Below are 16,387 nucleotides of genomic sequence, written 5' to 3' on the forward strand. Positions count from 1 at the left end.
TGGATCATTTATGTTAGAATTACTGACTGAATGTAGCTTGTTCACCTTCTACTGATCTCTGCCAACATTAACAAAAAGTATCAGGCACACTTTCAGTTCCACAAGAAATTGCTAAAAATTGTGCCACACAATGTTAGACATGAGCTACTATTATGTAGCCATACCTACCTAGGTTAAGAGGCATAGACCTCCATTTATACCGGTTTTGAAACAACTGCAGCTGTGAAACGTACTATCACTAGGATTGATAGTGGCATCTAAATATGAATGAATCTGACACGGAGACTGACCATTGTGGAATCCCACACTGGTAAAGGCTAAGGGTAATACAGAAGTCAAACACACTGATATTTTTTGGAATGTTATCGTTTGTATTGCACATTGTCCCAAAAGCACCACTGAAGATTGGGGCCCCCTTTGCAAGATGCAGCACATAATACAAAAAGAAACAGCTCCTATACTGAAAAACTTGGAACTTAATTTGGGAATATCTCAATCAGGCTCACCAATTACCTGTTTTAGTAGCTATGCAAAGTACGATTTGTTGTGGCTAGATAGACTGTCAAAATTCAGGGGTTGGGAAACAGCTAAACTGAAACAAGCAACACAGCTGATAAAAAGAAAATAGAATGTATTGCTCCCACATTCAGCAGTATTATTCATATGGCATGTTAGGGAGATTGCTTTGCCAGGTTTAAAATGATGAAGGTATGAAACTGAGAAATCAGCTGAATTAAAAGAACTTTACATAGATGCCTTAAATTCTGTTTCTTAGTAGGATACTTTTAAAATGCACATATATATGACTGCATTAGTGACAGCTGCCTAAAAATAATAAGCAAATGAAAAGTGGAGAAATCCACAGTATGACAGGTAAATGACAAACTTAAGGCAGACATAAACAGACATACTTTTTGGTTGTTGAATTAAGTCCAACAGGTGTGGAAACTTGTTCAGGATCTTGGTTAACAAGACAAGTTGGGAAGGAGCAACCATCTCCTAGACTACAGAGAAAAAGAAGTTTAGAATCAGTGTAGCACTTATACAAGCAAAATAAAACAATACTTCAAATATTTATTTTACAATTCCTAATTTCAAAGCACCTGCTTTATTTCACATGATTTCGTGTAAAAAAAAAAAAAAGTGTTGCTGACTACTTTCTGATATCCATATCTCATGTATTAAAAGACCGTATTTTTCTTCCAAGCATACCTTGTAAATACAGGGAGCAGCCAGTATTTCTTCTCATCACCAAACACCTGTCTTAGATTTTTGCTGAAGCCCAAACTAAAACCATTCTTGTCTGTTCCATGACGAAATATAGGTGCTCTGAATGCCTCTAGAAAATGAAATAGGTTTGTCATATTTCCTGCCTAAATACATTTTTAATTAACACCCACTGATTATTTAGATAATTATGCTGGTAACAACAGGCTTATTGGCTTTCAGCTATGCAATATTTCCTTTTGGTGGGGGTTGCATAATGCCAGTTCAGGTATTGTGCAGCCTCCAAAAACTACTTCCTTTTGAAAGATGAAGACACTGGTATTAGTTCCCAATTGCCATATCTAGAGAAGTGGCCAAGAGTCCTGTGGCACCTTATAGACTAACAGACATACTGGAGCATAAGCTTTCATGGGTGAAAACCCACTTCATTACATGCATTCGACGAAGTGGATATTCACCCACGAAAGCTTATGCTCCAATACGTCTGTTAGTCTATAAGGTGCCGGAGGACTCTTGGCCGCTTTTACAGATCCAGACTAACACGGCTACGCTTCTGATACTTGACATCTAGAGAAGCCGCCCTACTGCTGGGGAGGAGGCAGGAGTTTTCCCTTGTCTGACAGATTCAGTGAGCCAGGGAGTTGTGTGGTGTAAAGAGGTTTCCGCATGTAACTGCCCCATAGCAGAGTCCAGCAAGGTAAAAGAGAGGCCTCACTGAGGAAACTTTTCAACCCATTCTCAAATCAAACAACTACAAAGGGAGAAAAAGGAAAGGAGCCACCCACTTTGACATTCGGGTTTCCCTCACACACCAGGATGGATGTGAGAAGTCTCCTTTTACTCCTCAGACTTTTTATAAGGGCCTGAGATCTTCATTCTACCCTTTTAGGGTTCTGTAGGGAAATTACTGCACCGACAATAGGAAGAGAAGAGACAGTTAAGTCTAGCACAAGGAGCTCCAGTGTGTCCGATCCAGAGAGCACATTCACAGGAGTTCTCCTTCCACCATGTAACTCCTATAGCTTGGTCTTTCCCTTATTGGCCTTATGGAATAAGCTAATCATTTCCTTGTATAAAGTTTACTGCCAGTACACAAGACCCACCTGGGACACTCCAGAGATTTAAATTTTTGTAGCTTTATATGTCAGTTCCCTTGCACTAAAATAGCATATGATTGTTTATGAACTCACAAATCTTCATGGGTGCAGTTTATGGTATTAAAAATAAGTATTCTACTTATTTTATTAATGGCTTTTAAATAATCTGACTCATATTTCTTCTCTCATTATTACCAATTTGAATTTGAGTCACTTTCCTGCACTTGTTACTAATTTCTAAACGGACGTTAGATTTTTTGGGATACTGTGAAAGAGAAACACTCGAAGGAATGGGCTTGAAGCATGCACAGACTCCCCTACAACTGTTAATATCTGCATTAGCAGGAGAAAACCCCCCAGACCTAATTCTTCCACTCCCCTGCCTCAAACTGAGCGTACACTAGCTCGTAGTGTAGATGTAGCATAGACACATCTTTTAGGACCCATGTATCCTACAACTATTATGGAGTCAGGGACCCTGATGCAGTTATGGATGTCGCCAGACATGGACGTGGCCAAATCTGTTACCAGGTAATGGAGACACAGTTAGGCCTCATCCAGGCTACCAGTTTTAACCACGCTGTAACTGATTATACTTTTAATATAGTTAGGGCTTTACACTGTGGTACCATCATCCTGAGTATCTCTGCACTCATTTATTACTAAGAAAGCAAAGAGTCCTTTAAAATCCACCTTTTCTGTGTGATTCATTACGTGATATCAATAGCTTGATATAACTGGAATAATCACAAAGGTAATAATACTCATTGATGGCAAGGTACACTATGACATTACTTACCTAATGTAGATTTATTCTTGCTGACTAGCCAACAATGATAACCAAAAAGAGAGGATAAACTGACTGAAAACATGGCTGCAGCAAAGAATAAAAACATGATATGGAACTTGGCTTGAGTATCAGGAAGGCCATTCTATAAAGAAGGAAAGAAAACCAAAATGTTAAGGCAGGAAAAATAACTACTCCTTTAGCCATATTAATAATATCCACTCAACCAAGATTCTGGGTCAAGCTCTGCACTAACTCACAGACCCCTGTGCAACCGCATCTCTCAGGAAAGTAATATAGTCCCTTTAGAGAGAAAGGGCCACATTCCACCCCCCATGTTCTTTCAAGGGGCATGAATTAGAGCAGAATTTGGCCTTTTTAAGAGAGAATATACAGCAACTCCTCACTTAATGCTGTAGTTATGTTCCTGAAGAATGCAACTTTAAGCAAAATGATAAGCAAATCCAATTTCCCCATAAGAATTAATGTAAATGGGGGGGGTGGTTAGGTTCCAAGGAAGTTTTTTTCGCCAGACAAAGGCATTATATACATATACAGTATAAGTTTTAAACAATTTTAAACAAACAATTTAATACTGTACACAGCAATGATGACTGTGAAGCTTGGTTGAGGTGGTGGAGTCAGAAGGTGGAAGAGAATGGATCATCTGGCTGCTCCTCTTGCAGAACTTTCCCAACTCAAAAAAACACATCTAGAGATTGTTGTTTTGCTTTCTTTTTCTTCCCCTTGGTAAACTTCTTTATAGCAAATCATTACGTGACCAACTGCCCTAATCACTTTGGAGCTGCATTCCCTGTCAGGATCGTCATCACTGAGGATTTTCAAGCCAGCTTCAATCATTTGGAAAGCTTCAAAAAGACGTCTGGCAGTCAAATTCCAATGCGTTGGTTCTTCTTTTACTTCTTGGCCCTCTTCTTTCTTTGCTCTCATCACCTCTAGTTGCATCAGATCTTCATTGGTTAGCTCTTCTTCGTGTGATTGCAGAAGTTGTGTAACATCGACTTCTTCCAGCTCATCAAAACCCATTTTCTTGGCCAAGCCGAGGATATCTTTCTTCATAGCGGGGACAACATTTTAAAATCCTTTTAAGTCACTGACACATTCAGGCCACAACTTCCCCCCCCACACCATTTATGCATGCCTGAGTAACTTCAGCCCAAGACTCACCAATGGTATTGATGCACTTGAGGATGTTGTAGTCATGCCAAAATTGCCGAATTGTAGGTTTGCCTTCCCCATCGGTGCCTCTGATGAGCTGGTTGAAAGTACAGCATAAGTAAAATGCCTTAAATGCAGCCATGGATCCTTGGTCCATGGGTTGGATGAGTGATGTGATATTAGGTGTCAGAAAGACAATGTGGAAGTTTTCACACAGGTCGTCTAGGTTGATTGGATGAGCCAGTGCATTATCAATAAGCAATAAAATCTTGAAATCAAGATTTTCCTTGGCACAGTATTCCTTCCATGCAGGGACAGCATGGAGAGTCAGCCATTCTGAAAAAATAGCTCCAGTTATCCATGCCTTCTTATTGGATCTCCAAATGACCAGAAGGTGTTCCTTTGAAAATCCCTTGAGAGCTCACGGTTTTTCAGATTGGTACACTGTCAGCGGTTTCATCTTCATGTCTCCAGCAGCATTAACTCCTAGAAGCAAGGTTAGCTGGCCTTTAGTTGCTTTAAATCCGGGCGCTGTCTTCTCCTCTTGGAATGTAAGTCCGCTCAGGCATCCTCTTTCAGTAGAGGCCCGTTTCATCGACACTGAAGACTTGTTTAGGGGAATTGCTGCCTTCCTCAATTATTTTCTTGAGATATTCTGGGAATTTTTTAGCTGCTGCAGTATTGGCACTAGCCACCTCACCCGACATCTTGATGTTATGCAGGTGGAAGCGCCTCTTGAACCGATCACACCATCCCCGACTTGCCGTGAATGTCTCTGTCTGTGATCCTTTACCTTGGTCTCTCTTCAAATGGTCATACAAACTTTTTGCCTTAGCTTGTATCAGTAACAAATTTAGAGGTATGTTCCATTGGTTTTGCCCCTCTATCCACATTGAGAGAAGACGCTCCATGTTTTCTGGCAAACAATTTCTTGATCGACTTATTGTAGTAGCACTACGTGGTATTACACACCGAGCACTATCCCTGATCTTGTCGGCATTACTCCGAATTGTTCTCAGTGGTCGGAGTAAGACCTAGAGCAATGCCAACCGCACGCTCACCTGCATCAAAAGACCTTAAAATGTCTAATTTAGTACCCTAACTAATGGTTTTCCTACTGCTAGGCACTCCACTATCACTTTGCTGGATGTTTTTGACTCATGATGCTGCATGATACTCCTCTGGACAGCACATGCACGTGCTACTCTTCACTCCCTTCAGCCTGGAGTGATTGGGGTCATGCAGCATCAACCAACTACTGAAAGAGAAAGAATTTGGAAAACCCATGTCATTCTCCATGCTCCCTTACTGAAAGCCCTGTGGGTTTAGGCTAGAACTAGTTATGGAATCAGTTACACCTGCAGGTTCTTACTTTCACAGGAACCCTGCTGGAGGACCAAAGGCCCGTCTTCCAGGGTGCCCTGGACAAACCGGCCCTGTGTACCTCCCATAGGTAGTCTACATAGGCAGTCAACACTGGGGCAGCACTGCAGCCAATGTAGTTGTCACTGTTGTAAGAGGAGGAAAATAACATTTGCTGCAGGGCTGCGCCCCTCCCTGCTGTGTGCATGCGGGGGCAGAGAGATGCAGCTGGCACTGAAGCGTATGGCAAAGCTCCCGTGGATTTCGCAGACTTTCATGAGATCAGGGCCAGGTTCTGTGCATCCATACACCACTTCTCCACACTTGCTAGAGCGAAGCAGATGCTAGAATGCTCTGAGCTTGCTTTGGGTGGGCTGTTGCCCCCTGGGTTCTTACCCCACTCCCACGAAGGGGCGGTGAGCAAATGGACGTTGTGTATTCAGGCACAAGATATCAAGGTGGGGCTCCCACTGTGCACCCCCGCAGCTGCTCTGGAGGCAGCTGGTGGCCTCGGGCGAAGCCTCCACAAGCGCTTGGTGTAGTGCTCTATTCCCGAGCAGGGAGGAGGGCAGCGGCTGGGCCATAAAGCGATGGTGAATCACTGCGGGGTAGCGTGCATGTGGAATGTGATTACAAACATATAGTAGTTGGGAGGTGCCCTGCCTTACCCCACACAGACGCAGCCTACTGCAGACAGTGAGATGGGCAAGGAGGCTGAAGGTGCCATGTTAGGCTAGGAAGCACCTTGAGCAGCGGCAGCTTTCTCCGTTGTGACTCAGGTACAAGCGCAGACGCCGACTTTGCAGGACGGTGCTCAACCCCCGGCTCTGCCCCAGGCCCGCCCCCACTCCACTCTTTCTCCCCAAGGCCCCACTCCTGCCCTGCCTCTTCCTGCCCCCGCTCCAGTCCCTCCCCCCAGCACGCCGCATCCTCGTTCCTCCTGTCCCCCTCAGCCTCCTGAATGCCGCAAAACAGTGGATTGCAGTGGGCAGGAGGCATGAGGAGGGAGGCGCTGATCAGCTGCTGGTGGGTGGAAGGTGCTGCCCTGGGGTGGAGGGGAGGTGATAGGGGGGCTGTCGGCCCACCCTAGTTCCAAGCCCCCACAAGGACGGGCTGCTCTTTCAGAGAATCCTGCAAGGAGAGGACAAAGCAGGCAGCCAAACAACATTTATAAGGGAACACTGTGCAACTTTAAACGAGCATGTTCTCTAATAGAGCAACGTAACAACGTTACCGGGAGGACGTTAAGTGAGGAGTTACTGTAAATATTAACAGAAGTCCTTTAAACTCATCTGAATCTCAATTACACACTGAAGTGGCTTTTAGAGTAGAGCCTTTTATATTTAAAATAACCAACTTGTGAAACTAACCCTGTCAGAATGACTGATCTATAGATCACAAAGAAAACAGCACTGTTACAAATCTAAGAGCATATTCTTTGCTGTACATTCAGATGACAGTAAGCAGGACATTTTCATATGCATGCCTAGTGGACTGATTTAAATCAAAGTGATTTATTTCACCAATTTTAATTATGATTAAAATCAACAAGCCAGAAACCTTGAGTTTAATCTTGTTTTGCATTACTTTAGTTACCTTCCTAATGTGGGGTTGATTCTCATTGATTGGTAACCATTAAAACATGTTGATTTGTATGTCCCATGAACTTAAATGAAAGTTACGTGCGCACAGCTGATGGGATGACGGGTCTTATACTTGAAATATACTAGAGGTGTTCTGTTACCACTGAACAACATATACCCACCAACCTGTTCGGAAGCAAGTCAAACTACCTGACATCCAAAAGCATATTCAGTTTTGCAGCTGAGGACTCTTAGGGTATGTTTACACAGGAACTAGACAACCGTGGCTGGCCAATGCCCATCTACTCAGACTCACAGGGCTCATGCTGCGGGCCTGTTTCATTGCTGTGTAGACATCTTGGCTCGGGCTGGAGCCCAGGCTCCAGGACCCTGCGAGGTGGGAAGGTCCCAGAGGTTGGGTTCCAGCCCAAGTCCAGAAGTCTACACTGCAATGAAACAGCCCCGCAGCCGGAGTCCTGCAAGCCCGAGTTGGCTGGCCCTGGCCAGCCACAGGTGTTTAGTTGCTGTGTTGACATGCCCTTTGTTTGTGCTTATGATACAGCACATATATGAACACAAAATCAGGGTCAACTGCTGAGGCCAGCTTAAATTTGTAACTTAGTGACCAAACGTTACAGAGTTATATATTTCTTATAGCCTCTTTTCCATAGTCTCTCTTTTCTGCTTTTCATACATTGAACAATTTTATTGTCACCATCTTAGAAGTGTAAAGACACACAGAAACTAAAATCTATTCATTTCACTTTCTTCCACATCACAACGTTTGGCATATCACCACCACTCAGGAAAACTTTCAGTTTTTAAGAGAAGACTGTAGCCTGTGGAAGGAAAGTTCATGCTTTATATGAACACAGACTACAAATTAAAAACTAAACAAATGAGTTAATGTGACTATAAATATTGATATTTTACAACTCAAAAAGAGATATATGTATACACTTGCTAAATATATAGCTCTGAACATACAGATCTGAGAGCTTTTACATTTACAGAACCACACTTTTCAAATAAGAATATGGGTTAAAGATAAGTACTTACTGTCCAGAATTTGATAAAATACTGTAAATCTGTTGCAGCAATGAAAATGCAGTACAGTAGAGAATAAGCCAAGAAAAGAAGGAAAAATTTGTAATTGGAGAATCCAACGCAGTTGTTCACCCTGGCAACAAAAAAAAAAAAAAAGTACATGAAAAACTGAATGAAAACAAATACATTTTAATAATCTTTCTTTAATTGCTTTAGTCTAATTTTTAATGTTCTCATTTACTGTAAAATAATTTTAACATAAATCTGTAAACAAAAATAGTAGCTTCCTGTATATCTCTCTAGTACCATAAACTGTCTATGAAATTTTTCATTAAGACATTACTTTAAAAAAAAAGTATTTAATAGTGATGGACGAGACAAGCAGCTGTTTGCTTTTGGACTCCAAAGTAGTATTTTAAAGAACTTCCACAAGTCCTCCCCACGCTCTCTCAATTTCAACAAAAATCCTCAGGCTGAAATCAGGCATAGAAAGGGCCTAATTTGAAAGGAATATTTTTGACAAATTAATATATGGATGAATATCAGGATTTTGTACAGAAACTTCCAAGCCTTAACTATGGCAATCTCCAATATGATGTTTTACTATTATAATATTTCTTAAACATTTAAAACTAACTAATAAAAGATAATCACATTATTGAGATGGGTACACTGGAAACCATATCAAGCCATTACCAACTGGAATGAAGGGACACTACATTTACAATCTTGTAACTATAGTTGCACGTATTTTGAACAAGACTAAAATTGCTTAAAAGGGTCAGAATTTTGGAATCACAATCCTTAACATATTGAAAGAAAGGATTAAATAAAGAATCCTAACCTCAAACAAAGAGACAAAATGAAAAGCTCTTAAGCCTGAAAGAATATTTAATTCAAAGCGACAAATAAATCAAGCTTATGAGGTGCTGAAACTTGAAATGACTCAATTAATAAACAAAGACTGTCTTTTAAAACAGATCAACACAAAGAAAAAAAACCTTCTCTTTACAATGCAAAAGATAACCATTTCTGTAGTCTCCAAAGAAGCAAAGGAGGATTCTGCTGCAGCACATTTCCTGAAATGTTCCTGACCTAAACCATCATTGGTGAAGGCTGGCTGCATCTTATAGGGAACGTGGGCCAGGTTTGAGTTTGGGTCTGGATAACTATTTGGTCAAATGCTAAATGAAGTTTACTACTAATAAGGAATGCAAAGGACAGTTTGATTTTAGGCGAACAGGCACTGCAGTAGGCCACAGAATAGAATTCAGAGACACCCGAGTTCTCCAACCTTCCATTAAGTGTGCATATGTGGGTTTTGTTTATTACTGTTTCCCCAAGTAGACATTAAAACCTTCCAAGTCTGTTATCTAATCAGTTAAAGATACAGGAACTATATTAATGTGTAAATGGGAAATAAGCTAAATAAATGGAGTATAACATAGGTTGTATGATAGAGAAACTTAAGGCGGAACTCTAAAGTGGCAAGCTACAAAGAAATAATTCAAAGAGCTTGTCTACACAGTGGGTTAGTGTGCACCAGGCTTGGGTGTAAATTCTCATGTGCATCAGCATGTTTCACACTAACCAGCCATGTGGACTCTGCTGGCACACACTAAGTTCCCTAGTGCAAGCATTTAGTACGAGCCAGCAGGGTCCACACAGCCAGTTAGTGCACGACCTACTGGTGCACACTAGAATTTAGACCCTACCTAGTGGGTTAATGCACACAACATAGACAAGCTATACTTCCTTAAAACAACCGCAAGAGTCAGCTTAATCTTTTGGCAGACTCTTAGCCCAACTGACTGGATTAATGGAAAAGCAATCTTCCTTAACTTTCTTTTGAAGAGTGACCTCACAGCATATTAAGCGGTGGTGGCCGTTGTTTGGCTTGTTGGAAAAGGTGTGTGCCCCTTTAAGGGCTAGAACACCAGAAAGTGACTTTCTGCTGTGGCTGCAGATCAGGTCAGCATGGGGACACTGACCCATTTCCCCCCCCCCCCGCCCCCACCCCACATCACATGACCAGAAGAGAGTGGAGGGACTATATCGGTCCATTCCAGTGCAGGAAAAACCCTCTTTTACCTGGACCGGGCAGAGCAGCAACTAGAAGTGGTGACATACCAGGTTTTGTCAAAATCTGCTGTGGGCACTGCACTAGTCACTCCTTTATCCAGGGGCTGGGAAGGAATTTGCCCTCACTGCCAGACTGTCCAAGATGAAGTATGGGGGGAGGTTTGCCTTCCCCACAGTGGGTTCTGAGGGGCTTAGTTGGGGCGAACATGAAGCGGGAGTTAGGCTATTATGTTGCAACTCGTTATGTAAATGTGGAGCAGATGTCCAGTGAAGGTACTTCCTAGGGAAAGGATATAGTGATCAGTTGAACTGAATTGGTAAAGGATTTAAAAAAGGTATTCTTTAACGGAGTGGAAACAAGGGGGTTCAGGGCTTCTATGACTTCAACAAGTTAAGTACAAATCTGTATTATGGATTTCATAAAATGTCCCTTGAAATTCATCAATACACTACCAGCACCCACTCTATATCCTCTACCGGCCTCATTTTGGCTCAGGGTTTATTGGATTAAAATGAAAGACAGTGAAAGAGACTTGCTTTGAGCCTGATATGTCTGCCCTATACAAAATCTATCAATTTGGATAGAGAATGTCTTCAAATGGGTAAACAAAGCCAACTCTACTGAAAGGAAATTAGTTTGTATTCCTAAAAGCCTATGGTCTGACTAAATAGATCTGTTAACTGCCCTTTATGTGTCAAATGAGTGCTACTTTTGCAGTATGTAGCTTGAGGCAATGGGTTTCTAATTTGACTTCTAAATTCACATGAAAATTTGGGTCTCCCTTAGGATAACACATGACAAATCAAGTTTAGAAAAAAACTACATGTTTTGTGAACCTTATAATAGCTTGATTTGTAATTAAATATTGAAAACCTCCAAGACTCTGAAGATAACATCAATGGAAATAGCATTTTCCATGACAAGAATCTAGTTGTGCTTATAAAGGGTTGAACAATTTGTTCAGCATTGAGAATTAACACTGTAGAAGAAAAAGCTAAATTTTATGAGAGACACGAGGTGGGTGAAATAATATCTTTTATTGGACCAACTTCTGTTAGTGAGAGAGACAAGCTTTCGAGCTTATGCAGAGCTCTTCTTCAGTTCTGGGAAACGTATTCAGAGTGTCACAGCTAACGCTACGTTTATGTCACAGAGGTCATGGAAGTCATGGAATCCATGACTTTTAAAGACGTCCGTGACATTCTCTCCTTCAGCCCCAGGGGCTTGCAGGACTCTGGAGCTGACAGCCAGTGTGGCCCTGGCAGGGTTCCGGTGACAGCAGCGACAAGTGACAGGGGGCCCCCTGCAAAGTTGCAGCGATAAGTGACAGACTCCGGAGGGGGCCCTCCTCGGGGTTCCACCAATGGGTGACCGCTTCACGCAGGGGGCGGGGGCGGCCTTGGGAAATGGGTGGGGTGTCCCATTTTCTCTTTGGGAAATATGGTTACCCTGCAGTTCCCAGCTGCTGCGGGTGGACGGGAAACCCCACAGCTCCCAGCTACCACGGTGATGGGGGAAACCCGAGGCAGCAAAAGTACAGACAGGTCATGGCTTCCATTAATTTTTGTTTATTGCCCGTGACCTGTCCGTGACTTTTACTAAAAATAAGCATGACAAATCTTAGCCTTAGTCACAGCTAAATACAAAGTGGAAAAGATTGTTTATCATAAGTAATTAACACACATTTCAAGGGATCATTCAAACTGAAGTGGCCTGTTAACACCCCTCTAGTCATAGTGAGGAGAGGAAGCGGGTGGGAGAACACAGAACAGGAGGGGAGTGTTAGTGGATTATAGATTGTTGTAATAAGCCATAAATCCAGAGTCCGTAATTTTTAGTGTCTAGCAAAGTTATGAATTTAAGCTCCCAGGCTCATCTTTTTAAAGTATTGTGCAGGTTTCCTTTGAGGGTGAGGACTGATAGGTCAGATGTGGAGTGATCACTTAGTGAAAACTGTTCCCCACAGGTGATACAGTGTTTTTTTTGTCATTTATCATTTTCCTGTGAGAATTCATTGGAGAGTGTAGTGATTGTCTGATTTCACCCACATAGTTGTTATTGGGGCACTTAGTGCACTGGATGAGATGCACCACATGTTGCGATACACATGTGTAGGACTCATGGATCTTGAGAGGTGTGTTGTGGGGGTGCTGATCATTCTAGCAGTGGAGATATGTCTGTAGGTTTTGCACCTGTTGTTCTGGCAAGGCCTGGTGCTGCTTTGAGCTGGTGTGTCTTGGTCTGCGGGGTGCTTGCTTCTGATGATGAATTTGGAGGGATAGGGGTGTTGTTTGAAGGCCAGAAGAGCTCTATAAACCAATGTCCCAATTTATTTTACAAACGTTTATGCTACTGGGGTAGCCCACTTCTGTAACACATGGTACTGTGAGCATGAAAGTCACATACAACTGCTAGAAGTATTGGTGAAATTATTATTAACTGTTGAAATTACAGTAGTGCAAGAGGCTCCAGATTAAGATCACAACCCCAGTGTATTAAGTATTTTACAAAAAGACACTGTCCAAGGCACTGTAGAAAGACAAGACACCAGGAATGTGTTTTAACTAGGCCTCGACATTATTGAGGAACACATCTGGGAACTGTCCAAGAGTAACCCATCCACTGCAGGTCATCGTTCCTTTGTAATCCATACCAACTGGTGGAGGACTGCTGTCAGTCCCCCATCCCATTCATCTGGTGCCAGCAGCAGTGCTAGGACCCCATTGCCTCCTCATACAAGGCTAAAGGGGGACAGAAGAGGCATTTGTCTCCTTGCTGTTCCAGACATTATGACTCCCTACCCCATTCCCCACCTTTATTAGGAGATGCCTTCTCCTAATCCACTTCCAACTTCAGTTTATCAGAAACTGGGCCCCCCTATTACCTGCACTTGGCACCTGCCAAGTTGCAACAAAAAACTTAATTTTACAACCTGACTTACCCACCAGGGCCCTGAGCTTCTGAGAGAAAAGCAAAAGAAAATCTCCACAATGCCCAGGTCATTCCAGCAGTGAGGGAAAAATTGCTTCCTAGCCCTAAGGGGTGACTAGCCTAACCACAGCAAGGCCCCAAAACATGATCCTACTCTAATCCCAAGGGGGAGAAGCTTTTCTTCCCAGTACAGAATGGTGCCCCTCTTCAAACTCCCGTAGAAAAGCCAAAGGTTTTTTTTCCCCAGACAAAGCCTCTCCCTCTTACCCCACACCTCTGAGGATGATAGGGTGGAACAATATGGTAATTGCCTAAGTAACTGACATATAAAGGGTAAAAGGAAAGGAATATGATTAAATCCAGTTAGTTTTTGTTTTAAAAATATCCCCAGCCATATACACATTATCAGCATGTTTGTAGTGATAAACAAATAACTCCATCAGCCTTTCAAGCCATCATTAATTAATTGATGTCTTATAACAAACATGAACATGTCTGCGATTCCTCTAGAGACATGAGTTTTATATCCTTTATAGATCTGACAATGGCTAAGATGGCAATGTAGGGGACCCTCTCAGGCTACCTTCATTGACATATGCTAGACTAAGTGGCTCCAGGAAGCAGGCTTCAGGAGCAGCTGAAAAAGGTAACTTTGAAATCCAAGGTTTTGGCCCCGATCATCAGTCCATCCTATGTCCTGACTGGGTTCTACTTATTCCTTAATAATTTTCTTCCCAATTCATGAAGAATGAAAAAATCTTTTAGTACCTAAAATATTATGTATATGTTCATCCAAGTTTAAAAAAATGCATATATACAGTGTAAAATGGGAACTGCATCACTCTACTATGCCAAACTATAACAGACTCATCATTGGGCTGGAAAGAATCTTCTCGTCTATATACTCCAGTCTCTTGTAATAGTGAAACATGTTTCAGAGTAACAGCCGTGTTAGTCTGTCTTTGCAAAAAGAAAAGGAGTACTTGTGGCATCTTAGAGACTAACCAATTTATTTGAGCATGAGCTTTCGTGAGCTACAGCTCACTTCAGAAGTGAGCTGTAGCTCACGAAAGCTCATGCTCAAATAAATTGGTTAGTCTCTAAGGTGCCACAAGTACTCCTTTTCTTTTTAGTGAAACATGTCTTTCACATGAAGCCCCTCAAAACTGTATCTCATCTAATTTGGGAAATAAAAGGTATGAACTATACTCACCAAGGGCAATGATGGTCCATTTTCAAAATACATCTTTAAAAGAAAGCAAACAATTATATATATGTTAAAATTATAGGAAAATAAACAGGAAGTTTAGAGTTTAAACTAAACACAATTGCTACAAAATATCTGATTTCATATATCCAGAAGAATGGGTTGCCAATCAGCTACATAGCCTTCTTCAGAATAAATCTCATTCACAGTTATAGTCAAGTCTGCTCACATAATGCACCACCTGCCTACAATAGAACAAGTAGACTTTCCCCCACTTTGAAAAGTAATAGTTGGCGGTTCAAATTATATTTTTGCCATCTTTTATTACACAACTTAACAAGTTACTATATATGAGCACATTACCATGAATTTGTATTGACATTATCCACAAGTTGTTGCAGAAGTTCACAAAGATCAACCTACGATGCCAACCTCCAATGCCCAACCGTTACATTTTCAAACAAGCACATTTGTGCTTTCTCTCAAGCTGTTCCTCATGCTTGGGAGGTACACCCTCTAAACAGCTGCAAAGCTACCCCAGTACTCCTTCAAACTCTTTTTTAAACTCTCCTTTGCTGTGATGCCTACAAAATTCCTGACACCAGTTAGGCTGCTTGTGTACTGAGACCACTGCCTACCCATGCTGACCAATCCTGCCTCTTTCCTTGTACGCCCCTGTCGGTCTGTATCCATCTATTGTCTCTTTAGGGGAGGAATTGTCTTTTGGTTCTGCGTTTGTATAGCATCTAGCACAATGGGGTCCTGGTCCATGACTAGGGCTCCTAAGCACTAGGATAATTACTCCTGAGGGAATTCTGCACCAAAAATATAAAAATTATGCACGCAATATCTTAAAATTCTGCAAATTTTATTTGTCAATAAATAAATGTGGAGGCTCCAGGATGGCAGTGGGGAGCAGAGGCCACTGGCTGCACAGAGGTGGGAGATCACCCTGCAGCCCCCCCACTCCCAGGACATAGACTCAGCGATGAGCTACACTCAACCCTGACACAGTGCAAGGGCCGAGCCCACCCCAGAAACACTTCGTGGCCCTGGCCCTCCATGCCAGGCACACCAGGTGTGGGCAGGCAGGCTCATCATGGCAGGATCCAAGTGTGGAGGAACTTAGTGTGGGGGGCATCCAGGTTTTTATCCTTCAAAAGTTATGTCCACTCTGGAAGACAATGGATGACTGGAGAACGAATATGTTTAAGACCTCAGAGATACCAAGGAAGTGATGTATGATTATTTAAGAAGGCTAGAAATCTTTATTTGGACTGTTTAAAGCACCACATTTTGTTAACAGCAATTTAACTAAAACGCTCAGGAGAAAAGCTCTTCATTAACAATTCAACATCCTCACCCTTCTACTAAGGGAAGAGAGCACTCCTAATCCACATGCGAGTTATCTACGGTGGATAAAAATCAGTGAAAGATTTTTTTTAAATTTAAATTCAATACATTTTTTCTTTTTAAAAATCAACCTATTTAAAATTAAAATTGAAACTGACAACCTACATTTAAGGCCTAAATTTACTATAATCTATTAAAATAATTTAAACTAAATTAAATTGAATATTCAACCAGTATATGTTTGCTGCCACAATTTTAAAGAAATTCAAACCATTGAACTGGTGAAAGTCACTGACTAAGCACGTGGAACCAGAATTTACTGAAGTGCTAAACCTAGCTTTTGACAGGGGCAAAAGAATAATATCTTAAATTCAGTTTATTCAACTAGCTCAGTTCAATGACTAGTTCATTCAAAGTCAAGCAACCCACTGGGAGCTGAAAAAGCAGGAAAGCTTGTTTTCCTCTTGCAATACATGAATAAAAACAATGTGTGAGGATGAGATCTACTAGTTCTAAAATCCCGAAGGACAT

General features: G+C 41.8%; 1 protein-coding gene across 2 annotated transcripts in view; it reads right to left on the bottom strand.

Annotated features, from left to right (window-relative positions):
• Positions 1-16,387, bottom strand: part of ZDHHC2 (zDHHC palmitoyltransferase 2) — a 77,084-nt gene that overhangs the window by 12,625 nt on the left and 48,072 nt on the right. For both annotated transcript variants that reach the window (XM_084625404.1, XM_084625403.1), the window contains exons 6-10: positions 14,510-14,542; positions 8,295-8,415; positions 3,124-3,256; positions 1,213-1,339; positions 912-1,004 (exon numbers count right to left, since the gene is read on the bottom strand). In XM_084625404.1, coding sequence (XP_084481530.1) covers positions 912-1,004; positions 1,213-1,339; positions 3,124-3,256; positions 8,295-8,415; positions 14,510-14,542 — 507 coding nt within the window. The remainder of the gene's footprint in view (positions 1-911; positions 1,005-1,212; positions 1,340-3,123; positions 3,257-8,294; positions 8,416-14,509; positions 14,543-16,387) is intronic.

Source organism: Lepidochelys olivacea, assembly GCF_965140295.1.
Source record: "Lepidochelys olivacea isolate rLepOli2 genome assembly, chromosome: 4".
Classification (NCBI taxonomy): domain Eukaryota; kingdom Metazoa; phylum Chordata; order Testudines; family Cheloniidae; genus Lepidochelys; species Lepidochelys olivacea.